Source organism: Epinephelus lanceolatus, chromosome 11 (assembly GCF_041903045.1).
Source record: "Epinephelus lanceolatus isolate andai-2023 chromosome 11, ASM4190304v1, whole genome shotgun sequence".
NCBI lineage: Eukaryota > Metazoa > Chordata > Actinopteri > Perciformes > Serranidae > Epinephelus > Epinephelus lanceolatus.
Genome location: NC_135744.1, coordinates 38,823,465 through 38,849,795, shown reverse-complemented (window position 1 = coordinate 38,849,795; position 26,331 = coordinate 38,823,465). Strand labels below are relative to the sequence as shown.

At 41.9% G+C, this 26,331-nt stretch overlaps 2 protein-coding genes across 2 annotated transcripts; one reads left to right on the top strand and one right to left on the bottom strand.

Annotated features, from left to right (window-relative positions):
• Positions 1-10,818: 10,818 nt before the first annotated feature.
• sap30l (sap30-like) lies at positions 10,819-20,210 on the top strand. Its single transcript, XM_033643860.2, has 4 exons — positions 10,819-12,131; positions 14,097-14,219; positions 14,658-14,756; positions 18,117-20,210. The coding sequence occupies exons 1-4, from the start codon at positions 11,946-11,948 to the stop codon at positions 18,243-18,245; spliced, it is 537 nt and encodes a 178-aa protein (XP_033499751.1). The 5' UTR covers positions 10,819-11,945; the 3' UTR covers positions 18,246-20,210.
• Positions 20,211-21,315: 1,105 nt separating this feature from the next.
• LOC117267820 (heart- and neural crest derivatives-expressed protein 1-like) lies at positions 21,316-25,049 on the bottom strand. The gene is made up of 2 exons (XM_033643848.2): positions 24,223-25,049; positions 21,316-22,976 (listed from the first exon to the last, which is right to left on the bottom strand). The coding sequence occupies exons 1-2, from the start codon at positions 24,700-24,702 to the stop codon at positions 22,881-22,883; spliced, it is 576 nt and encodes a 191-aa protein (XP_033499739.1). The 5' UTR covers positions 24,703-25,049; the 3' UTR covers positions 21,316-22,880.
• Positions 25,050-26,331: the final 1,282 nt, after the last annotated feature.

The following is a 26,331-nucleotide window of genomic DNA, read 5'->3' as shown; positions in this document are numbered from 1 at the left end:
TCAGGCAGGTTGCAGACAAATATTGATGCTCTGTGTTTTATATTTTTATATTTGAATCAATACAGGGCCAGTGTTTCTGTATGAGTGATGAAGCCCTCAGGCAGGGTATGATCGCTTCCCGTTGAAGCACTACAACTCAAACTGAAGGCCGGGCTGCTGGAAAACATATTGGAAGATTCTGATGCTAAAATCCGATGAATAGTTGCTTCTGAATAACTTGAAATTCTAAAAATGACTTCTATCTGCTGTTTTATGAGTTTGGGTAGACTCCTCACAATTTAACAGATTGCAGTATAGTATCTGTATACTGATATATACTGTATACAGTACAGGCCAAAAGTTTGGACACACCTTCTCATTCAATGCATTTTCTTTATTTTCATGACTATTTACATTGTAGATTCTCACTGAAGGCATCAAAACTATGAATGAACAAATGTGGAGTTATGTACTTAACAAAAAAAGGTGAAATAACTGAAAACATGTTTTATATTCTAGTTTCTTCAAAATAGCCACCCTTTGCTCTGATTACTGCTTTGCACACTCTTGGCATTCTCTCCATGAGCTTCAAGAGGTAGTCACCTGAAATGGTTTCCACTTCACAGGTGTGCCTTATCAGGGTTAATTAGTGGAATTTCTTGCTTTATCAATGGGGTTGGGACCATCAGTTGTGTTGTGCAGAAGTCAGGTTAATACACAGCCGACAGCCCTATTGGACAACTGTTAAAATTCATATTATGGCAAGAACCAATCAGCTAACTAAAGAAAAACCAGTGGCCATCATTACTTTAAGAAATGAAGGTCAGTCAGTCCGGAAAATTGCAAAAACTTTAAATGTGTCCCCAAGTGGAGTCGCAAAAACCATCAAGCGCTACAACGAAACCGGCACACATGAGGACCGACCCAGGAAAGGAAGACCAAGAGTCACCTCTGCTTCTGAGGATAAGTTCATCCGAGTCACCAGCCTCAGAAATCGCAAGTTAACAGCAGCTCAGATCAGAGACCAGATGAATGCCACACAGAGTTCTAGCAGCAGACCCATCTCTAGAACAACTGTTAAGAGGAGACTGCGCGAATCAGGCCTTCATGGTCAAATAGCTGCTAGGAAACCACTGCTAAGGAGAGGCAACAAGCAGAAGAGATTTGTTTGGGCCAAGAAACACAAGGAATGGACATTAGACCAGTGGAAATCTGTGCTTTGGTCTGATGAGTCCAAATTTGAGATCTTTGGTTCCAACCGCCGTGTCTTTGTGAGACGCAGAAAAGGTGAACGGATGGATTCCACATGCCTGGTTCCCACTGTGAAGCATGGAGGAGGAGGTGTGATGGTGTGGGGGTGTTTTGCTGGTGACACTGTTGGGGATTTATTCAAAATTGAAGGCACAATGAACCAGCATGGCTACCACAGCATCCTGCAGCGACATGCCATCCCATCCGGTTTGCGTTTAGTTGGACCATCATTTATTTTTCAACAGGACAATGACCCCAAACACACCTCCAGGCTGTGTAAGGGCTATTTGACCAAGAAGGAGAGTGATGGAGTGCTGCGGCAGATGACCTGGCCTCCACAGTCACCGGACCTGAACCCAATCGAGATGGTTTGGGGTGAGCTGGACCGCAGAGTGAAGGCAAAGGGGCCAACAAGTGCTAAACACCTCTGGGAACTCCTTCAAGACTGTTGGAAAACCATTTCAGGTGACTACCTCTTGAAGCTCATGGAGAGAATGCCAAGAGTGTGCAAAGCAGTAATCAGAGCAAAGGGTGGCTATTTTGAAGAAACTAGAATATAAAACATGTTTTCAGTTATTTCACCTTTTTTTGTTAAGTACATAACTCCACATGTGTTCATTCATAGTTTTGATGCCTTCAGTGAGAATCTACAATGTAAATAGTCATGAAAATAAAGAAAACGCATTGAATGAGAAGGTGTGTCCAAACTTTTGGCCTGTACTGTATCTGGATAGTGCAGAGAGTATGTTTGCTTTCCCATTCACTTACTCTGCTAGACACAAGATCCCAGGACTTGTTGGACCCCAAACAGCTGCAACTGGTTACATATGTACTGCACGTTGCACATTTTTGCATAATACATTTGGGTTTTTGTGTTGTGTCACCTCTGTATATTTTTGTATACTTTGCTAATGCTGCTCATTACTGTTTCTTTTGTATGTATTGTAGACCTATGCGTCAAACATTTCATTTGTAATGCTTTGTATGTAGTTTATGTCACTTCTATATGTTTTGGTGTGTTTTGTTAATGTTGCACCAGCAATAGCCATGGCTGGAGGTGTTATGTTTATGGGTGTCCGTTTGACCGTCCCTTTGTCGGTGACGTAGCATTGTTCCGACCTCTCATTGTTCCGACCTCTCATTAGTCCAACGTCCCGTTGTTCCGATATGTGATTATACTAGGCTTTGTGTACCATAGAGGATCAGCAACTCAACAAAAGTAGGCTACTGGTCGAGATACAAGTGTCATAGAGAGGAGAGAATGAAACACCATAACCTCCTGTTATTAACTCTGGGGTCCGGGTTGTGTGGGGAGCTTTCCGCGGTGCTGAACGGCTCCCGGTGGGCGTATTTCTGTCTTGATGGTGATCAGCTCTGGGTCAGCTGGGAAAGGCTTGAGGCGAAGCAAGCTCACGGCTTATGTGTTTGCCACTTTCTTTTTCATTTTAACCCACACCATGATCTTTTCCTGACCATAACCAAGTGGTTTTTGTGCCTAAACCTAATCAGACCTTAACCACAGGGCATCATGATGATTTCGGAACAACGGGACTTCAGAACAATGGGTTTAATATGGTCGGAACAATGGGCTGTCGGACCAATGGGCAGACCCCCCCCCCCCCCCCCCCCTTTGTCTTGAACATGGTATCTCAAAAATGCCTTGAGGGAATTTCTTCAGATTTGGCACAAACGTTCCCCCAGACTCAAGGTGGTCAAAAGTCAAGGTCACAGTAACCTTGCAAATGCTTCATTCTTGTGAATGCAATATCTCAAGAACACCTTGAGAGAATTTCTTCAAATTTAGCACAAACATCCACTTTGAGTCAAGGATGAACTGATTTCAATCAGGAAAGACTCATACTGGTGATTAGACCACATCATGATGTCATCTATTCCAGGAGGATGGTAAAGAGGAAGGTAGTAGATAAGGGATCCCACCCCGATAGAATCTAAACGCTGGTGGTGGTAATGGTGGTGATGAGATGAGATGAAGAGGGAGCTGAGGATCTGAATGTGAAGAGGAGAGGGCTTTGATGAGCTTGTCCTGGACATTGGATAAGGTGACGAGAGGTGAATGGGGTGGAGGAGGGCGTGACGATTCCACCTCAAATGACAGCTGACAGGAGCAGAGAGGAGAACAGATTTAAAGTTTGGCAGCAGCAACATGAATGGCTGAAGGAGATCATGGCAAAGTGTGATTGGCTAACCAGGAGAGGAAACAGCCATAGTCAGCTGATTGGTGGAAGTGGTGGGAGTGGGATAGAGAAAAATTTGTGAATGAATATAGCATAAAGAAAGTCTTCCTGACTGAACTTACACTGAGTTTGTCTGGAATTTGGTGGTCAAAGGTCAAGGCCACAGTGACCTTGCCTGTCGCATTCTTCTGAATGTGACAGCCACAATAACCAGCTGGAAGAACCACACCTTGGCTGGTGGTAAGGTGATCACCTTCCGTTCTGTTATAATAAGCTTTCTCCCCAACATAAGGGATGTCTGGACCCAGTCTGTCTGGGGTGCAGGCAAGGGTTTTAGAGGGACAGAATCACCCAGAACAAACAAGATTGGGCAAAATGGGATGTCTAATTTAAGGACTGTTTTAATATTCTCTAATGGACGGCAGACCAGAATTTTTGTGTAACAGGACAGGAGCGTGCCAACACTCACCCCACACCTTCAGCAATTCTGGCTGTCTCTTAATTTCACCCTAAATAACCTTGAGGGGGACCAGTATACCCTGTTTTATATTTTAAACTACTTAGTTCCTGTGATATTTTCTTATAGTTGGTCCATTCCTGCTCTGTGAATGTGAGATTAAGATCATTCTCCCAGGCTGATTTAAGATTAGAACCCTGATTGCCAAAAATAAGCAACAGGGAGTAGTATTTTGAAGCCTCATGGCCAGTACCAAATATTTTAACCACATCAGAGGGAATCTCAAAGCTTGGCAGGGAAGCTATAGTGGAACTGAATGAAGGGATAACATTTTATATGCAAAAGGTCAAAGGTCAGCTTCACAGTGACATCATAATGTTTTACAAAAACACTTTTCTGGCCATTATACGACATCATATCTGAAGAACAGGAGGGAAAATATTTGGTCAGATACTGAATTGAGTACAGTAACACTGAAACTGTGCTGACTGTTGGTATCATCTGTGCTGCCAGGGGGAAGATGTTAGTGAAGCATCCATGTTTTCACAGATATGGATCCAAACTGTAAGATCCATGGAGGCATACAACTGCAAAGCCATAACTGTTGTTATTATATGTACTTTGAGGCATGCTTTGTGATATTGGGCTTTAAACCTTGACTTAGCTGTAATATCAAAATGATCAGGGATGTCTCATTAATGATGTTGTCATGGTGATCAACAGAATCCTAACCAGGTTCCCAAACTTGGTTCCATCTAGCTGCAATACCACAGAGAACTGTTACTCCGTCTGTTGGTCCCTTTGTAATGAACACGAAAACTCAAGAACGCTATGAGGGAGTTTGTTCAAATTTGGCACAAACGTTCCCATGGACTCAAGGAACTGAACTAATTAGATTTTGGTGGTCAAAGGTCAAGGTCACAGTAACCTTGCAAATGTCTAATTCTTGTGAATGCCACATCTTAAGAAAACCTGAAGAGCATTTCTTCAAATTTAGCACAAACATTCACTTTGAGTCAAGGATAAACTGATAAGTATTTGGTGGTCAAAGGTCAAGGGCACTGTGACCTCGCCTGTCACATTCTTGTGAATGGTAAATCTCAGGGAGGCTTTGAGGGAATTTCCTCATATTTGACACAAACGTCCACTTGGACTCAAGAATGAACTGATTAGAATTTGGAGGTCGAAGGTCAAAAGTCAAGGTAACAGTAACCTTGCAAAGGTCTCATTCTTGTGAATACAATATCTCAAGAACACCTTGAGAGAAATTGTTTAAATTCAAACATTCACCTTGAGTCAAGGATGAACTCATGAGAATTTGGCGGTCAAAGGTCAAGGTCACTGTGACCTCGTCTGTCACATTCTTGTGAATGGGAAATTTCAAGGACACCTTGAGTGAATTTCCTCAAATTTGACACAAACGTCCACTTGGACTCAAGAAAGAACTGATTAGAATTTGGTGGTTGAAGGTCAAAAGTAAAGGTCACTGTGACCTTATGAAACATATTTTTGGCCATAACTCAGGAAACAGCATCAAATGGGATATATCATAACTGAACAGAACTGATTTACACTCGTCTCTTTATTTGATTACAAATCCTTCATCACAGCCACATCACCTGAACACTTCTGGGTCTTCTAGTATGTGTCACTTGATTTACATTTTGTCTTCTGGTCATAGTTCTGTTATATCCATAGAAAGCACTGTCTTCTTCCGCAGGGTGACTGCAGAGAATACATAACCATCGTACTGCTTTGCTTTTTTCCCCCCGCAAAAATGTGTCGTTTTTAAAATTAATTTTGACAGCTTTATCTCGGTCCTCACTGCCTGCTGTCTTACCTCAGAGTAGATTTATACTTTATTGTTTCTCAGTCTCTCTGTTTCTGTCTGTCTCCGTCAGAGCGGATCTGTCTTTATCACTGGTTGAATAGCTGAGGTAATGGATTAGACCTGGAGAGCCAAAATTGGTTTCTTTCTGTAATGTTGGCAGTTTTCTCTCCGCTTTTCATCCATCTGCTGATATTTCGCTGCTTTTTGCATTATTGGTGGTACTTTTGCAGAACCTTTGCAACATTCACAATGAAATTAGACCACAAAGGATGTGTATTATTATCCCAAGGTCTTCACTGGGTTTCTGTATCTGTGTGTGTGTGTGTGTGTGTGTGTGTGTGTGTGAGTGTGTGCAGTATGTCAGTATATTATCTCTTGATTGTGGTGAGTTTATGACAGATATGGGTTTAATCACAATCACTAAACGTGTCATTGGGCTATATCATCTGTTTTTTTAATTACTTTGATTGGCATCAAAACCAAATATTGTCTAATAACTTGTTAGTAATGAAGAAAATCATATGTTTGTGATAACTGCACTGTTTCGCCATGTTTTTTTGTTTCACGAGGCAAAGCGCTCCGCCAGCGTGGCTCTTCAAGACTGAATACAATCTGTCAAATTCAACAGACCTGTGCTCAAAGGTAAAGCAGCTTCAGATTGTGTTGCTGTCTTTTTCTGAAGACCGTGTCACGCCGTTGAGACAGCTTATCAGATCCCCATCTAGAAATAGTCTCCACACAGAGCAGACCTGTTTGTCCTTTCACGTTCCACACAGTGTCAGAAAATGAGACACTGGTGGAAATTTTCCATTCCCCTCAGTGACAGGCTGGATAATTGGCTTTCAGTCACATTTACCCCGCTGGAGAAGCAGGTGCTTTTTAGAGACGTGGTTTTCATAAACTGCTGTGTCACATCTGCTGAACACGAGGCAAAGATATGGGGGTAATATGTGAGTAGATGGATTTGCAGTGTTGAAAGCTGAGGGCCTTAGTCGCAATTTTATAGTCACTAAATTGGCGGCCCATCGTGTAGGCTAGAGAGCGGTGTTAATCTACTTTTTAATCTGTGTTTAAAAATTATAGCTACTTCCCACTGCATGGCAACCTGAATGGATTTGGTTGATAGCCTTTCTATCATCTTTTCACTTAATGCTCAGTTTTTGTCTTTCTTTGTTATCCTGTCTTTATATCTCCACTTAAAGTAAGGCTGCTCATTCAAGCTATAATCGTTTCCTCCAAGGGAACCTTCCCCGCCCAGAGCTCTCTGATTTGCCTCTCTTGTCACCTCCTGTGTTTTTTTTTCCTCTTTTTTATGACTTTAATCATCTCTGTGACTGATGGCGCTAAAACACACTTTTACCAAATGTTAATCTCATAATCATTTCATCTGACAACACACAAGCTGCGATAGCTTTTAGCCAGCAGTGATTTATTCATGGCTGGAGTAATATTGCTCTTCAGCGTGGCCCATTTCCTTGAGTCTCATGGGATGTCATATAACGCTCAACTTGTCACACCAGCTCCGAGAGAGAGAGGAAGGGAGAGGGAGAGAGAGGTGCAGGGACAACTTTGAATACATTGAGAGACCACTTTACATGTTATTGCCTCTTAGAGGCATTTCCCTGATGATATAAACCTCTAAATTGCAAAGTGAAAAACCTGTTAATGTTTCGGCGCTCCATCATCTGCCACTTTAAAAGTCAATCAGTCAGCACACAATCAGTATTCCCCTCCACTCATGAGCCGTACATGGGTGAGGAGAGACACCAGGCTATTACGTTTCCACAGTCTCCTGTCAAAGATATCCATTAAAGAGTCTTTATTGAGCCCAGGACCATTACCAACAAAAAAAGGTAATCCAATTGTCTTTACTCCTTTAGTGTTTTTTTATGGTGTCCTCTCTCTCCATCGTTCCCTCCCCTCTGTATTACATCCTCGTCCTTTCTCGGCTATTAGGCGAGCATGATGAGGCAGAGAGTTTGCACATGAGAGCAAATATCACATTAGACGAATGACAACAAACAAAGAGCATCATTAGTAAACCCACATAATACAGACGGCTACACATCTAAGTGGGCTTTAAAAGCTTTCTCGCGCTCGCCGGATTTGCTGACTGGCTGCTTCCCCAAATTAACTCTAACAACTCATAATGTGTTCAGTCTGCTTTAACAGCCTCCATTATTCTGGTTTCAGGCTTTCCACAAGATTTTGGAACCTGGTTGCAGGGATTTGCTCCCATTCAGCAACAAGAGCAAGAGTGAGGTTGGACACTGATGTTGGGTGATAAAGACTGGTGTTTCAATTCATCCAAAAGATGTTGGATGGGGTTGAGGTCAAGGTTCTGTGAGGGCCAGTCAAGTTCCTCCATACTGTGGGGAAAACATGTCTTTCTGGACCTTTCTGGCATTGTATCTGGAAAATAAGAGAAGGACCTTCCCCATGCTGTTGCAAGAAACGTGGAAGCACATCAAAGTTTTCTAAAAAAGCATTATATGCTATAGTCTTATAATTTGGATTACTGCTTACTGTGGCCTACCATACCAAATGGCATTTAGTGACTGGTACTAACTCTGACTAAAGAAAGGCTAAGACACCTACAGTAATAAGAGCTCAGTGTTATGACTAGTAAGACAAGTGCATGGTGTTCTTTGCTACAGGGGGCTCAGTGGTGGGAAGTTCATTTTCTTAAGCACTGTACTTATTCCAAAAAAAGAGGTACAAGGATAATATTAAAACCAACAAAAAGAAGCGCCACATAGACCTTAAAGCCTGGGAAGACATGGCAAAAGACAGGGCGACCTGGAGAAACCTTGTCCGTGAGGGCGCTGCAAGTGCAGACTCAGAAAGGAGAGAGCAACCATATAACAGGCACAACCCAAATCCACCACCACTGCATTCCCCTGTCCATGCTGCGCAAGAATAATCGGGTCCAGAATTGGCCTCCATGCCCACCTGAAGACCCACAAGGACCAAGAAGGAGGACAGTCATACTCGACTACGAGTGACCGCCGATGATGATGACTTATTCAGAGGTATTTCTACTTTCTGCTACTATACACTTTACAACATTTCAGAGGCAAATATTGTAGCCTACTTTTTACTCCACAAGAACTGACTGACACAGTTTCTACTTTGGAGATAAACATTTTATAAGTTTATAAAACACAACACAGTGGTAGAGGTTAAACTGCCCAACACTATATGAAGTAAAATTAATTCTCCTAAAACATTAAAATTTTGCATAATTCAATGAATCAGTGATAATAATGCAGTCATCCTGAATCGTAATATAAGATGTAGAGAGGCCTGTCATCTGCATAATGAGTAATTTTACTTTGGATACTTAGGTACATTCATTCATCTTCTAACCGCTTCATCCTCTTAAGGGTCGCGGGGGGGTTGGAGCCTATCCCACCTGACATCAGGTGAGAGGCAGGGTTCACCCTGGACAGATCGCCAGACTATCGCAGGGCTGACACATAGAGACAAACAACCATTCACGCTCACATTCACACCTATGGACAATTTAGAGTCATCAATTAACCTAGTCCCCAATCTGCATGTCTTTGGACTGTGGGAGGAAGCCAGAGTGCCCGGAGAGAACCCACGCTGACACGGGGAGAACATGCAAACTCCGCACAGAGGGGCTCCCACGCCCGGGATCGAACCACCAACCCTCTTGCTGTGAGGCGAGAGTGCTAACCACCACACCACCGTGCCGCCCATACTTAGGTACATTTCACTGATAAAACTTGTGTACTCTTACTTCCAGGGTGTAGGATTGTGGGGGATATTTTGGTAGAAATGGAATATAATATAATAAGTGTGTTTTCTTTAGTGTATAATCACCTGAAAATAAGAATCGTTGCATTTTCAATACCATACAATGAGCCATTTATATCTACATAGGGAGCAGGTCCTCGTCAGAGATCGCCAGGCTGCACCGCCATCTTTGCCCTTAGCAAACACACAAAACACAGGCTCCAGATAGGAACATTCCTATTTTCACATTGATCACCACAGGTAAAGGCCCGTCTGCAACAAGCAGCGTTGTGAAACACTGATTCATAACGTGGGGCTGCTTTACTCAGTGTTTTTGCCATATTTAAATCTCCTGGTCCATCTGTTTTGAAGAGGAAGACACCTCTGCGGATAAGTCGGGGAACCAGGGGAAGTTTCAGCTGGGTGTAATCTTAACCACTATATGTGACTAAATCCCCCTAAATCTTACACACTGAACCTATAAGTCAAATTCTGAGCATGGGAAATTTTTATAATGAGCTTTCGCTGCTTTTACTTTAGTGAAGAATCTGAACCTCTTCCCTCACCGCAGGGGTCTGCACAAACACAACTTTGTTCACATGTATCTACATCTATCTATTTTAGGATCCTTACAAACAGGGGCACTCAGCCGATTTTGTACATAAAAAAGTAAAAGCTGACTTGTCATGGGGAGTACTCAGCATGTGTAAACAGTTGTATAACGTATTCTCGCTCTCGAGGGAGCTTTCCCAAGTCAAAGAACATAACCCTAATGTCACGATGAATCTGGAGGATGGAGACGTGGAATATTTGAGAGAAGAACTCCACTTTGAACTGGGGATATGAAGTTGGAAAGATGAGGGCATTTACCAGACAGGGAAGGTATGTTCTGTTACTGCCTATACAACATAATATATCAGAAAATACCTATACAGGGGATGATAATACCAAATTAAGTAGTGCAAATAATTAATGAATTAACACCCTATTGAAGTGCATTGTTGGAATAGTAGAACTCATTGCTTTGAAGCTTGATCCATACAAGTCTGAACTAAAAGTCAGGATGTATCGGCCTTTACTGCTTTGATTTTAACCATGTTTTTTGTTGTTGTTTTATCTGTCCCGCAAGACTCCACACTTCATGGGAGTGCAACTTTAGATCAGAGAGATGAAATCATAAATTCAATACTTGTGCTCTAACTAAAAATGTTGACATACAAAGCAATACAAAGCAAAGTTTGTCTGACATGAGGCTGTGCACGACACAGTATGTGAAGGAATTTTATTGTCAGCATCCCCGGCTTTATACTCATCTGTGAGCCTCTGTCTCCCCCGTGTGGTTTAAGATGGAATAACATCATGGCGATGTCAACAGATCTGTGCTCATTCATGTTGAGTAGGCCTACTGTTTATCAATATCCGGCAGGAACAATACAAACCAATTCACTCAGGTTATTCAATTTACGTATGAATATTTACGGTGGTAAACGACCGAACTGTAACTAATACTTATTCACAATAATGTGTCACCAGTCTCGTCCGAAGACCCGACCTCACAGTGCAGTTTCCGACTTTGTGAACGCCCGTTCATACAAGTGCATTTAGATCCGTGTATCACGCATTCGAGCTGCCAAAATGCCTTGTAACTCATTTCTTATAAAAGCTGATGAAAATTTACTATCGCAATTCTGCTGTGTGGTTGAAACCCCCTTCCACTGGCGGTGACGCCACCTTTAAAACTCTATTCATAGTAGAAAACATGACGCCGAATGTTACAGGAAGAGCCGCGAAAAGACAGACGTTCTTGACAGCCAATGGAATAGCATCATTTGCACACTAGTCCCGCCTTTATACAAAATTGACCAATCGTCGCCCTGGATTGGAACTTCCGCCACGGAGACGGAGCATGTCCATTGTACGAGGTGTTCTGAAAGAGTACCGCGATTGTTGAGCTGCAGTCTGATAAATGCGTGATTTCTTTAAAGTTATTTCATTCGCTGTAGCCGGTCGTCGCCTTTTAACTCCGAGTCGTCTGAGATTTACGTCATATGTGAGTCTTACGGGAAAGTAACGGGTGGTTACAGGGAAGAACAGTGACGGTCCCACCATAGGAATTTCTTCGTTAGCGGCAGCTCAGCCACCTTGCGGTCTTGCTAGCACCGGGGCAAGCTAACGTTAGCTGCAGCTGTGTTGTTGTGTGTATCTGGCGGATATCTGCTGGGATATGTCTTCAACCAGAGGGTGTAACGTTTAAGCATAGGTCGGCACAGTTACAGATAAACAACAGGGGCTGTTAGCTCTCGAAGTAGCCACTTAGCCGAGCTAGCTAGCTAACGTTAACGCCACCGGATTGTCTTTCACAAAAGGGCAGCGCGTGAGCAAGAGACTTGGAAGCCAGGCTAGCGCTGTTTTATCTACTGTTTTTTTAATTTGCTGGGCTGTTGCACACAGAGCAAAACAACAGTACAGAATGAATGGGTTCAGCACAGAGGAGGACAGCCACGACGGACCGCCGGCTCCGCCGTTTTATGGACAGAGCTGCTGTCTGATCGAGGACGGTGAGCGCTGCGGCCGGTCAGCTGGAAACGCCTCCTTCAGCAAGAGGATCCAGAAGAGCATATCCCAGAAGAAGCTCAAACTGGACATTGACAAGAGCGTAAGTGCAGATATGTGATCATGTTATTCTGTTTTGACGCTTGAATCAGTGGCTGTGGGTGTCTGGTGACTGCAAAGTCAGCTAGCTCCCAGCCGGCCACCGTCAGTTGACGAAAACAAACAAAAGAGCATATTCGTAGATTTCCTGTTGCTGTAAATGGCGAATGGTGGCGTCATCTGTAACTTTATTTGTTCTCACACCGTTTAAATGTCAGGCTAATGTTAGCTGTTCCAGCTACCTGGGCGACGTGCAGGACAGCAGGATCCTGTTCACAACAAGTTACAGCGCATTACAACAGTTTCCTCCACCACGCCTCCGCTGCTCGTCATAAAATGGCTGTAGGGAAGCAAACTGTGCTGCTTCACCTCAGTCCAGTTACAGTAACATAGCTTGATTCAAAGAGGCACAAACTACCAGCAGTTATGTTAGCTGAAATACCTGGAGATTCACACATTAGCACCACATATGAACCATAACACTGTCTTTAGTTTGCATTTTGTCTCACTGCTTTCCTGTCACATGCTGTGTCTTTAAATGCCATTTGTTGTGCACAGTGTGTGCAGTGGCCTACAGAACGCCAATAAATGTTTTATATGCCTTGCCAGGAGACAATGGGAGAAACCTATCGAGCTAGACTTATAACCAAGGCTGAGTTACCAACCAGGCAACTGTCCCAAGGCCCCAAACCCTCAGTGCCTCGGTGCCCTTAACTTCCCTGTGTGGTCATTTGAGCCACAACATAGTTGTCAAGCTGTCAGCACTCCAAAACCCCCACAGCTCCTGTTTTTATGTCTTTATTTAGACTAGATTTTAGACCTACATATTATATCAATGCTGCACATCACAGCATTTATAGCTTACTGAGTTTGTTTCCAATGCTGCCCTTTGACTTTTTTTTGACAAATACACCTCTCAGCAGCATTCAGAGCAACACAAATGATTCAATGAAAATAATCTAGCTCCAGTATCTTTATTTAAGGTTGTATTATACTCACATGTTGCATTTTCTTAAGTAAATTTATCTTAAACTCACCACACAGCAAACCTGGGGGCATGGCAGTGTTCCTGGTATGTGTAAGCTCATGCTTGCCCTGTATCTAGTGAGTGCTTAAGGCAACAGGATACATACACAATGCACCAACAGTTTAAGGAGCCACAGGGGTCGGTGGGGGCCTTCAACTCAATAGTGCCCCAGGTCCCCTAGCACACAGCAGGGTTGTACACAAATGCAGGGATGTGTAATGAATTCTGTGAGCCACTCTGCCTCACTTTATTCGTTGTATTTATCCGCTCTAAGATTTATAGGAAGCATCCTGTGACCTGTTGCTCAAACAGTGCAATGAGCGCAGTTGACTTTAGTGTGTTCTGCTGTTTGCCCAGATGTTTTTACAGGCAACGAGGGTCATGTGACAAGTCACATGTTGTGGCCCAGAGGAATCGATGCACATGAGTTCAGAGGGCGACAGAATTAATAGTGCATTTTCAGCTGACACAGTATATGCACATGAAATGAAGTTTCAGTTGTTCAGTTCTTGACAGTACAAACAACCTGTAGTTGGAGCTGAACGTCGATTCTCATACTATTTTATGACCAAAATGTGTCTGTAGCATTAGTTATTGAAATCAGTCAGGTACCTAAGTCTTGTGTGCATGTTCTTTAATTAGATGCTTCCTTTTTTAGCCATAGCTTCAACAGCTTGTGCAGTGTTCTTGTACAGCTGTTTGTGTTAAGATGACATTAAACACTGCTGTTCCTCCAAGTAAGGTGTTTTCTAAAAAGTATTGTTTTGGTATCAGTACAGAAAGTTTGGTATCATATTGAGACTGGTATTGATGAATTTCATGTCAGCCTAGTCTTCCACTGAGTATTGCTATGAGCTTACACTGATTCTGTGCGCCTGCTAAACTAAACAGGTTTTGTACATGATATGCGACTCTTTTTAATACTCATTAATATCTTTATAGGTGAGACACCTTTATATCTGCGACTTCCACAAGAACTTCATCCAGAGCGTCCGCAACAAGAGGAAGAGGAAGACCAGTGATGACGGAGGAGAGTCCCCAGATCATGATGTGGAGGTTCCTGAGGTAATGTGGACTGAAATGTGACTCACAGTGTTGAACACAGACGTGACAGTTGATGCACAACAGAAAAAGAAGCACTTCCGTTTGATTTGCAGAAGAACAAACGAAAACATGACAGCGTATTCGAAACCCTAAATAACCAACTCATTGTGGAATTGTTGTAAGAATACGCTTGCTTAACTATCATTACTCTTTAAGAAATATATATTTATCCTGTGCTCAGTTGTGCGTGTGTGCTTCGAGTGTTTGTTGCTGCAATGACCCGATTTCTCAGTGGAGATCATTAAAGTTTCATCTCCTTTAAAAGCAGAAAAAGAGGCAGAAGCCCCTGAGAGTCTAAAGCAAATCATGGAAATTTGTCCAAGATGGAGGCGGGTTGGAAAGTTACTATCTCTCATAATTCACTGACTGACTGCATCCCCGTCTCTGTTGTGTCATCAGGTCGACCTTTTCCAGCTGCAGGTGAACACATTGAGACGCTACAAGCGACACTACAAGCTGCAGACCAGGCCTGGACTCAACAAGGCCCAGCTGGCAGAGGTAGAAGAACTGAATGAATGTGGAGATGTAGTCCACTGCATGTTTGGTGTCATGTACTTTGCACTGTACAGGGCGATGTTGTGTTCCTTCCCTGACCATGAAACCACGTCAGTCCTGCGTATTAGCCCAATGCCAACTCAGGAACTGTACCTGCATTTTCACTAGGTGCAACAGGATTTAAATTTGGCTTCTCTGGTGCAGTTCCTTGTCTCCAAAAAGTTAATTTGCTGTTTAATTTAATAGTAAATTGAAATAAACAAACCATAAAACAATCAGCAGATTGTCAGTACTTTGGGGACGGGCGTCACGAGTATATCTTGATTAATGTTTTTAGAGATGTATTACTGTAGATATTGACTCTGCACAAATGTTTTCCCTCTGTTATCAGTTTATTTTGTTAAAAACTTAACATCAGTGCTTTTAAGAAGTACAGAAATGTAATTTCACAACTTACAAGTAGCATCCTGGGAGGAAGCTCCTCTTTTTAAATGATTTCTTTGGAATAACCAGGCTTGTTGTTCATATTGTGTAACATTGGAGGCCATTGAGCCGCCCTCATTAGGCGTACCCAGCCTCTTTCTTCTCAACTCTCGGCTCCATATTACTCATTTACTGTGATATACGTAGTGTTGCAGTTCCTATTCCACAGTAATTGGTCATGGAGAGATTGTTAGACTAATTTGCCAAATGGACAGGTGGACTTCGTGCAGCTGGCTCGGCCCTCATCCTTACAAATACCTCCTGTATGCAGCGCTTTCAGTCAGCCTGCGACAGGGGGGTGGGGTCGGACGTGACTCAGCTGTCGCGCTAACAGTGGGAATTAATGAATGAGACTGGGCTGTAAGTTGAATGTTTCCCCAGGCTTTTAGTCGGGTTCAGGCCCTCCTATTAATGACCCTCCCACATCATTAATAAAGCACCAGTCAACAGCCCACAACCAGTTACAGCTGTCCCCATGTTCAGCCGCATTCAGGAGAATCAGTGGCCACAGAGCAGAGCAGTGAGAGGCTGCATAGAGGATGTTTGTTTTCTTCTCTTTGAGGGTGTTTTTAAAAATTCAAACAATCAGTGGTTAGGCTTCAGCTAATTAAATGTCTCCCAATGGGAAATACTTATTTGTTAGTATCATCAAAGATTTTAGTAGTTTTCAGTTTAGCTGTGCACACTGATCATATTAGTTATGTCTTGGGTGAGATCTTTTTTTTTTTTTTTTTCATACCGCCCTGACATGGGTATGCAGTATATTAGAGTGTGGATACCCAACCTGAGCCTGACGGGTCAGGCCGGATTCGAGTAACAAATCAGAAATTTTGCTCAGGTTCGGTTCGGGTTCGGTCTGCTTGACATGCTGCTGTGTTGTGCTGTGCTCTATTCAAGTGCTGGAATTTGTTATTGACATGACAACGCCTGAACACAACACAGGCCAGTAGTAACACTTCAGGCAGGGGCTGGTAAATATTCAGACTGAACTAATGAAAATGGACGCTAGACAAAACGTGCTATCAGGAAAGTTTAAAACTGATGAAAACCTTCAGGGAAATTGGCGGTATGGAGGCATTTCGATTTAGTAGTCAGTGCAGGTGGTAACGAAGCAGTTGGTTTTGTGTGTGCTGTGCGTGCAGCGTGTTTGACTGTGTGTAACAGCAGCCTTTTGATGGTAATTTACACACTGTCCATGTGTGATCACTGTGAACAGACAAGCTGTAACCATGATAACAATAACTATGTCGGGGAACAAACTGCGTCGGGCTCAAGTCGAGTTCAGACTTGAAAATCAGAAAGGCTGTCTGGGTCGGGTTATAACTGTCTCGGTTTCGGGTCGGGTTCGGTCTGGTCTCGCCACCAGACAATCAGAGATCTCCACCTTCTGATAGTCTGGGGACACTCCTTTCTAAGGTGTGTTTAACACACCGGAGAAAACGGCCGGCAACAAAGCAACACCTCTTGCATTTTTTAAAAGGACACGCCCTCCCGGAAATGTGCGCTCCCCCTTTTCTCGTCTGCAAGGACACAAACACACAGAGAGCTTGAAAATGGATGCCGAGAGATTTAACTCTGTTTTATCAAACGTGTGCTCAGTCCACAAGATTGTGGAAATGAAGGACTTACAGCGACTTGAGCCATTTTGTACCGCTACACGTGTTTCTAGTCGCACTATGTTTACGAGCACAAGAGTTCAGCGAGCCACCAAAGGACCGCCCTGCGGATTTACTATTGGTTCTGCAACATAGGGAGTTTTTTTTAACTCTGAAATTGTATCCGCCCATCTAAACACAAAATCAGGGAGAAAGACATCAGTCTTCAGTTAAGCAAAGCGTCTAAAGACTGACTTGTGAGTCTAGGTTCGGTCAGGAAAATGCGACCTGAGCCGCGCTCTACAGTATATGATGGTATTTGTATTTACAAAAATGTAAAAACTGAGCTGCTGGTGATGGAAGTCATTGTCTAACCTGCACACCTGTGTTTCTAATATGCAGTTAGCCCAAACACCTACGGCCCATAGAATAATGAATAGATAGGAAGAAAGCGCCCTTCTTGCTGGAGGACCCAATGGCACTTGTTGCAGTGGTGGATACCAACACATCTTTGGGCTGAATGGAGATGAATTGTTGTGGCTAATGAACTACTTTGGAAGAAGGTATCTTGAAAGAAAGTTTTATGTGGCGATATTCACAAATAGGGGCAGAGGCATTCTTCTTTTTTATTTACTGTAACGTTATCCCCACCACTCAGCGTTGCTATCTTTGTAGCTCAGCTGCCTGTTCCACTATTAGAGACTGAACTCTTGCAGCAAGTGCTGCAAACCACATACAATACATCGCTTCAATACAGCATCTCCGAATCAGTTTAATAGAAAGAGGAGTGTCTGTATTTTTGACAGCATTGAGAATCATACCTCAGGGATTAAAGAAGTGGTAAAAAATCCATCATTAAGTATTTGAAAATTGTAAAAAAAAAAAGAAAAAAAAAGGTACATTCACCTACTGTTTTATGTGTTTGATAACTGGCTGGTAGATAAGAGAGCAGGGTCAGGGAGAAGTCATAATACTCATCAACCTATGTGTTGTAGCACAGCTTACAAAGTTACAAGTGTATTCAGCACCCTCTTCAACACCTTGGAGAGCCAGTGTTAAGAAGCTCTCAATTGTGTGTGTGTGTGTGTGTGTGTGAGAAGATGATGCTCTCAAAAGGAACTGCTTTAAAAATGGGTGTAAAAAATGTGTGTTAGAAAACACTAACGTGAATTTGATCATATGGGAGGCTGGACCCTGAACACCAGACAATTCTTGAATATAAATGTTATGCAGATGAACATAAGAAACGCATATGTTCCTTTAACCTCCTTCTCCTCCTCTGCAGACGGTGAGTCGTCACTTCAGGAATATCCAGGTGAACGAGAAGGAGACGCTGACCTACTTTATTTACATGGTGAAGAGCAGCAAGAGCCGCTTGGACCAGAAAGGAGACGGCGGCAAACCGCTGGACTAAACTCCGCAGCGACCACCACAGCAGCAGTAGCTCCAGACTAAACCAACAATTCTCCACAGCTTTTCACAAAAAACCTGGACACCACTAACAGCAGCAGCAACCAAAACCAGCTCCTCCTGCAGCCCTGCCACCGTCCCACTCCTCTGTAAGACCACATTACAAACTCTCGTTGTCCTTAGAGGGCGTGTCTCTGAAACGGAGGAGAATTCAGGGTGGGATGAGTTATCTTTAGCTCAGTATACCCTCTTCACGTAAAAACTGTCTTCGCGCATGTCGTCACGATGGTCATTTCCTCTTCCTCTCCTCCGCAAAAGCCAGGTCTCTAAAGACTGTTGAGGACCAGGACTCACTCCGCAGGGTTTTTACGTCGTTATGCTGTAATGTAAACTGTCTATATGTACAAAAGAACAGCGTCCGATCTGCAGTTGGTTGAATGCAATGTACAATAGCTGCCTTAAGAGTAAAAAAAAAACACAAGGGGTATTTTTTTCTTTGCCGAGTTGACTGTTAACACGTTCACCGAGAGAAACGCTTGTGCCAAACAGGAAAGCTTGTTGGAACTGAATGATGCTGAGTGGGGTTGTTTTTTTATTTTTAATAATGAATGAATGACTGGTTGGGAGGGGGCGCTGCCTTTGCTAAAGTTACACCCAGCATATCAGGGCTCAGGGTCAGTTTTAGTGGCACCAAATTCACACAAAACTCAATAATGTTTAAAATATTCTAGAACAAGCTGATCTCAGTCCCTACTTCATTTTTTCGTCGCCCTTTTCCAACTGGACGCGATGCGTTTAAAGACAGGTGGTGGTGAATGATGTAGCATTTGGCTATGACCCACTCTTCTCCTTCTCGCTAGCTGTTTTATGTACGTATGAACACACACATGCTGTTTAATTTTCTCTGTGCATCGCAGGTGTTGGTAGCTTTTTTTTTTTTTTGTAGCCCAGTTTTCTATCATTCTCTTTAGTTCAGCCTTAAGTTGTATAAAGTTGTGTCTGTGTGCATATATGATTTAGATTTCTCCATTTTTTTTCCACCTGAAGTGGAACTTGTGTGTGTATGTGTGTGTGCGTGAGTGTGATAGGGGTGTAAGAGTAATTATTAGCGTCATTTTAATATTTAAGAGCAGTGTTTATAGTGGACAACGTCTTTACATACCTGGATGTATTTTAAGAGGCTGGGTTAATAGGTTGTTTTTCTCATCTCATAATCGAATTAAAACATGGATATGGATGCCTTTTGTTCAATATCAGCCAGCCATTCAGGTCCAACACAAATCTAAATCTAAATCTCCCATCACAACTGAATTGTTTGAATTGTTTCATGACTTTATGACCATCTTGACTTCTTAAATTATTTCATTTGTTTAGCAAAGAACTCACTTGTTTGTGAAATGAATAAGAAAACCGAATTGAAGAATGTCACCATCTGTCTGATCAGGGCTTATAGTGTATACAAATAAGCCACAAGCCATGATGGGATATGACCAGTAACCCTTTTGGCAGGTAGCCTCCCAGTGACAGCTGAAACAGCTGATATACGACACTGCAGAAAACCTACACGTTAATTTAAATCCTAAACACACTGCTGAAACCTCCAACGGACAACTATTTGTTTTGCATCTTCTCAAACTCCACCTCTGTGTTTTGTTGTTTATGTTGGTGACTGCGTAGATTATACACACAGTTTTTTGGGGGGGTCCTGCATCCTCTGTCACACATCGTATTTAAGTTTGTCCACCACACTGAGTTCGTCTACTTTCAACAGGTTTCTTTTTTTTCGTGTCTGTCTGTTTATATTTTCAGTTTTGCTTGTAGGTTTGTTAGCGTCATGTAGATAACACCCAACTTTATTAACATATAGGCCATGCCTCATTAACCTAATTGTTGTATTAGATTAAAAAAACATATTTAAATATGGCTGCTTATTGCTCCTAATATTAATAAATGTATTGTACAGACAGAAGCAAGAGTCTCGTCTCTGTTCGTTCAGATTGTTTGGTTGTTTTCACCAGTTTTCACACGTGTATATCATGAAAATAAAATCTATAACTGTTAAAGATAAGGATGTAGAGAGTCAAAGAGAAATGCAGCCAGGGGAGAAGATTGTCGTTTCGTCATGCTGTGTAGTTTCAGTAACAGCCATCCACCACTAGGTGGCACTGTAGGCGTTCTTACTAATTGCAGGACAGAAGTGGATGTTACAACACCTGGAGACTTTCAGAGGAAAACAAAATCATAAAGACAGCAGCAGTCAAATATTTTCTAAGAGTAAGATGGCTTTTTTTACACAGCTGGCAAACTTTATTCTTGGGGCATTTTTTTTTAAATAATTCTTCATCACCAACAAAAATAAAAATCTAAAGTGTGCAAAAGTCACGCAGACCAGCAGAACATTGGAGCTCTAATTGGTGCCTTTAAACCAATTAGAGTTTTGCAATTGTTGGCCATCCATTTACTGAATGAGATACACATATGACTAATCGCCACAGGAGGATTAGATATTTTTAATGAGGATTTTTTTTAATTTTTTTATTTTATGTATATAATAAACGCTGTGGTCAATTATGATGTGACTCATGAACCAGTTATGAATTCCATTAACAGTAGGCCACCCAGGAGAACTGGACTATTGGAAAATTAGACAATAACAGGCATTTTACATTGATTTTAAACTCAACTTTAATATTAAAGTTTGGTAAAGTTAGAAATTTAAACGTGTATTTCTAAAATGCAAAAAAAAGGTTAAAGTTCCTCAAAGAATAATAATAATTCGAATTTTGACTGTGGAGTTATTGTGAAGAAAAGGCCAGTATCCTGGGATTAAATTTAAAAAAAAGAAATATATTTACAATTAGTTCCTTACATTATTTGGCTATTAAATCATGTTAATCTTAATTTTGTTTTATTTTTTCTCCAGTGATTATAACCGTTTCTTGCCACATAAATAAGTAAAAAGAAAAAGCAATAAAATAACATCGCCTTATTATTAGGGATCAGTGTCTCTTTAATAAGACATTAAATCTCTGACCGTTAAATAAAATAAAGAAACACTTTCACTACAGCTGGAGTAACGTAAAATAATTCATTTATTTACGGAACTATATATAACTTCACATCCAATGTATATTTCCAAAAACATTCCGCACAGTCATAAACCTTTAATCCTTTTTTACTTTTAGTGTTTAACATGTCGGAGTGAGAGCTGTGCGTTAACGGAACATTCGGTGTCTCAGTCTCAGAGCGCACAGTGACATTAATTTTGAGGTAGATTCAGTAAATTCAATAATTTTCTACAAGAAACATCAACAACGGACTCCATCTGAGCTTTTTTCTTTAGTACCATATCTGACCGAGAATAATGGGTTAATAATATTTTAAATATTCTGACTGCGCCATATTCAGCAATGAAAAAGTGACAAAAAAAAAAAAGAATAAAAAAGTTTCCCCTCAAAAATGTGTTTCCTCTGGCCTCGGCTTCCGGGACAGACATTATTACTGGATTCATTTTTATTTTATATCATTTTCGTTTTTACATGATATGACATCACAAAGAAGACTGTCTGGTAATGCATTAATGTTTTAATTATTTAATTATTAAGTTTTGATTTTACATCACGTTGCCATGCATTTGATGTAATTTTTTTGTAAAGTTTTTGCAGCTGAAAATGTACAAACTCTAAAATCTTTTAGATCCTGTGAATGAGATAAAATAAAAAATATATACCACGATTTATGCAAAACATATTCGTGATCATTTCATAACCCCGTGGCAACGGATTAACAACAAGGTGACAGCACACGGTAAAATAAAAATAAAAAATAAATTTAAAAAAAAATGTCAGTTTCTAAATGTATTTGAGTGTCATAACTGACTTCCGGTTGGACAAATATCATTTAACACCTGCCATCTTCTGTTAGGCCTAACTCACACTGAAAATTGATATTTAATAATTCTGCTGTGCAGCTCGTGTGACTGTGATTTGCCATAATTTACGCAACAAAAAGAAAACTCCCGGGCAGAAAGAATAACCAGAAGCGCCAGTTAGCTGAGGTGAAATTTAAAAATAATTTTTAAAAAAGGTAGGCTATTAATTTTTCATATTTGATTTTTCTGCACCTCTCCAGTGGCGCTCCTCACAGACCACAACATACTCTACATTTACTCCACTCGTCATTTGTTATAATTTATTTATTATTTTCCGCTCCAGCGCCATCAGATGTGGAAACACCACTACCACTCCACACCAGATCAAAACACATTTTTGGGGGGGAGACAGATGTTTTTGACACTGTGGCAACATCTGGTCTACAGTACTGCAGGGGTGGAAACATCAAAAGGCAGAAATACCACAAATATCACACACCTACAGTCAGACTCGTGTGTCGAGTTAAACACCACACCAGGAGAGAAGAAGAAGAGGATCGACGCGGTGTCCATCGGGATGTTTCCCTCCCACCTTGTTTGCATGTTGTCCTTTCATTCTCTCCTGTTTCGCGCGTCATTAAGCGCGCACAGCGGCGTGTTTAGGTTCAGTCAGTCAGTGGTTTTTATCTGATTTGAATCCAGAGTCTCTGAGGAGGTTTTTTAAAGGGGGAAGGAGAAAAGGAGGAGGATGAGGAGGAGGAGGCAGGGTCACTGGTTGAGCTCCAGAGCCCAGACCTGCTGCGGCCACCCGGTCCGGCCCTTCACCTTCTTCTCGGCTCCTAAAGACTCCTGCAGGCCGTCAGTCTGTGGCACCAAACACACACATGATCATCAGTAGGGCGGCTCAAACACAGGGACCTCACACTCAGTATGCTCGGCTCAGTTTAGCGAGAGTTACCACTTTATATATATCTATGCATTACACTTCCTGCTTTATTTACACACGTTGCAGCCTGTTCATTTTACAGGTTGATGCTCCTCCGGAAGTCTACACCGGAAAATCATATGAAAATATGATATGTGCTGTTTTTCGTCACCTACACAAACATCTGGGGGCTTCGATGACGCAATCAGGGCCATGACATCACAGGCTTTCATTAAGTAAAACCTGATCAAACCATAAGACCAAACATAACCAAAATAATGTAACAAAATGCAAGCATATTTTATAATTTGTAATATTAAATAATGAACGCATATACTGAAATAAAATAAAAACTACTGTGATTTTACGAAAACACAATGTTTGTGTTTGTTATAAGTAAATATAGGCAGGCTACATTTATTCTTTTCATTATTATTATTATCATTATTATATTATTACGCACACAAACCGTGTCGACCTACACGTTTTGAGGAAATGTAACTTTAAAATGTAACTACATATTTATGAGGATGTAACTGTTGTCATTATGGTGATCAGCAGCTGCAGATGTAGTAACAGAGTAGTAATATCTATGTGTATTATATATGTAGGATGAATAATCAAAATGTAACCAAGTTATTTCAGTGGATATGAAGATATAATATCTTAACACCATATGTTTTTATGCATAAAAATAAAATAATCAACACTTCATGAAGTGTTGATTATTTTGTTTTCTAAAGCTGTACGTATAGTTTACGTAGCCTTGTTATAGTGGATAATAAAAGACACACACACACAAAAAAATTGGCTGCACTTTACACCACAGTCATATTTAGGATCTCTTGGCTAAGAATATTCTTTATTTATTATATATTTTCGTTGGGAATTGTGGTTTAATTCAGATAAAATTAAGACTGAAAAGGTAAAACTGTAAACCTTAAGATAATAATTGATATTTAGGTTTTGTTTTCAAACTCTCTGGTTGCTGCAGTTTTGTAAATCAGAGCATGTCCTTGAATTTAACCTTAAATTTTTTCCATTCCCACTCGCTGTTCAGGCCTCCAGCTATTTTTTACAATGACTCAAACTTAAACTAATTAGTTACTGAGGTGTGTTTGAGTTGGTTATGAGTTATTCTGATCAGCATTTTAAGTTGCAGAGGCTTCAACAATCGTGACTCACCGGCTCTCGCTTCCTTTTCAGATCCCGGTTTTCAAATTTCTTAATTTCAGCCTTAAAGCCCTCCGTCTCTCCGGTGTCTTTGGCCAGGACGTCCATCAGGTAGGCGATGTAACTGGTCGCCAGGCGTAAAGTTTTAATTTTAGACAGTTTTGTGTCCGCGGGGACGTTGGGGATACACTCCCTCAGCTCGGCGAAAGCTGTGTTGATGCTCTCCGTCCGCCTTCGCTCTTTCTTTGGCCCCGACGTCCTCCTCTTCCCCATCCCCGCCTGGAGCCCCTCCAACCGGGCGTCGTGCGTCGCTCCGGGCGCTCCGTGCTCCACGGCCGGGTAGGGCGCCTGGATCTGGAAGTCCGGGGGCATCTCGCCGTGGTTCACCACCCAGCTCTGGAAGTACGGCGCATCTTGATGACACCGCTGCACGAACGGGAAGGGTTCGTGCATCAGGTGGTGGTGATGCTGGTAGCCCCCGATGAGGTTCATGTCGAGCGGGGGAACAAATGGGGTCGTTGTCGTGTTTTCCGTCGCCCTCGATCTCTCTCCGGTGCTGCTCCACAACGGTCTCTGCTCGGGGATCTGCAGCCAGCACAACTCATTCAACACTTAGATATGTATTCCCCTGAATGCATTAACGAGTCGAGCCAAACGAAGCCACCAACTTTTACATCGTCGTCATTCTGAAAGCAACTTCAGCCGAGGTGAAACAGGCCGTGAAAAAGTTTATAATTCCAGAAAGCAAATTTCGGTGAAGTGCTGGAATCCTCTTGTGTGTCTTTCTTGCGACCGTTTCCCGGAGAGGCTGCTCTGATTTGCCCAAGAAATTTGACCCCAGTGAAGGTGTGAGGCCCCCAGGTTTATATGATTTGGATGTCAGCGTGGAAAGGAGGCAGCCAATAGAGGAAAGCGCCCAGGATGGGAGGAGAGTCTGGAGAGGTTTGTAATAACATGCGCCATGGTGCCATAATCTCACGGCACTACACAAGCAAATATCTGCATGTTGGAGTTAGATGCTGGCTACCAGACTTGCACACTCGAGAAAAAGGGGGTTAACTGTCTCGAGTTGTGTTTTAAAAGAGGGTTTTTTGAGGGTTTGGGGAGGTTTTACGCACGGAATTTACGCACCCTCTGTTTGGCTACGGCTGTTTATTAGGTGTGATTTTTGTAATTCAGTGGCAAAAATAATTATGTTATTGTACTTGTTAACTTGTGGGTTGTCATGCAGGAAAATTAAGTTTATCAGGAATTTAGATGGATTTTGTTTTTGTGCGCACGAAATTAAAAGAAAAACTACAGATACATTTAATCTGACTATTCGACATTTTTCAATCCACATAAGTGTTTGGATTTAGTACCCCCGCCTCAGATAGCTAAACTTATCGATACATGAAGTGTCTCATTTTGCATTAAAGAAATTATGTTTTGAATAATGGACAGATATTTGTAGGCAATTTTCGACATGACAATCTATCCAATTAAATTCAATCCCACTTCATGTGTCGCGTCACGCCATAAATCTTTCTCTGGAAATATAAAATCATTTGTCTGCTTTCCTCTCCAGTTCCTTCAGCCTGATGCTTGTTTAAGATTTCCTCGGATTTTTCATATTTTCTTAAACGCGTAATGGCGATCTTGTGCGTTAATTGGCTGAATTTCGACAGTATTATCAGTCTCTACTTCTCCAGTAATAACACAGGATAAAGGTTCGTGTCAGAGCGCTCTGGGAAGTGTAAATGAACAGTTTGATAAATTATTTGGTCCTTTTGAGACAGACACAGTCCGCGGCCTGTTGTCATCATACCTTAGCGGTATAAGGAATAGCGGCTTTATCTCCGCATTAATTCCCCCCCAGCTCCTTACACACTATACACATCATCTTGTCTCCATCGCCTAAAAACATTATCCCATTACATTACATGACCTTGACGCTATTTAGAAACCATTTACGGCCGCGTCTTATCTAAATACAGCCATAAATCAGGAGGTGTCACCGTCCGGCAGCGTTACATGTATTCCATAAAAGCTCTCCTGGCCTGCGCACTGTTTACATTACGGCAGTTTGCAGCATATTTCACCGTCCACCCCTGCTGCAATAAATAATCATCAGTCACAACT

What these genes read in the sequence shown, in the direction of transcription:
- sap30l (XM_033643860.2), top strand. Translation starts at nt 11,946, where the DNA reads ATGAATGGGTTCAGCACAGAGGAGGACAGCCACGACGGACCGCCGGCT. An exon ending in AACTGGACATTGACAAGAGC is followed by an intron (nt 12,132 to 14,096) that starts GTAAGTGCAGAT and finishes ATATCTTTATAG; the next exon opens with GTGAGACACCTTTATATCTG. An exon ending in ACAAGGCCCAGCTGGCAGAG is followed by an intron (nt 14,757 to 18,116) that starts GTAGAAGAACTG and finishes CCTCCTCTGCAG; the next exon opens with ACGGTGAGTCGTCACTTCAG.
- LOC117267820 (XM_033643848.2), bottom strand. Translation starts at nt 24,702, where the DNA reads ATGAACCTCATCGGGGGCTACCAGCATCACCACCACCTGATGCACGAA. An exon ending in TGAAAAGGAAGCGAGAGCCG is followed by an intron (nt 22,977 to 24,222) that starts GTGAGTCACGAT and finishes TTGGTGCCACAG; the next exon opens with ACTGACGGCCTGCAGGAGTC.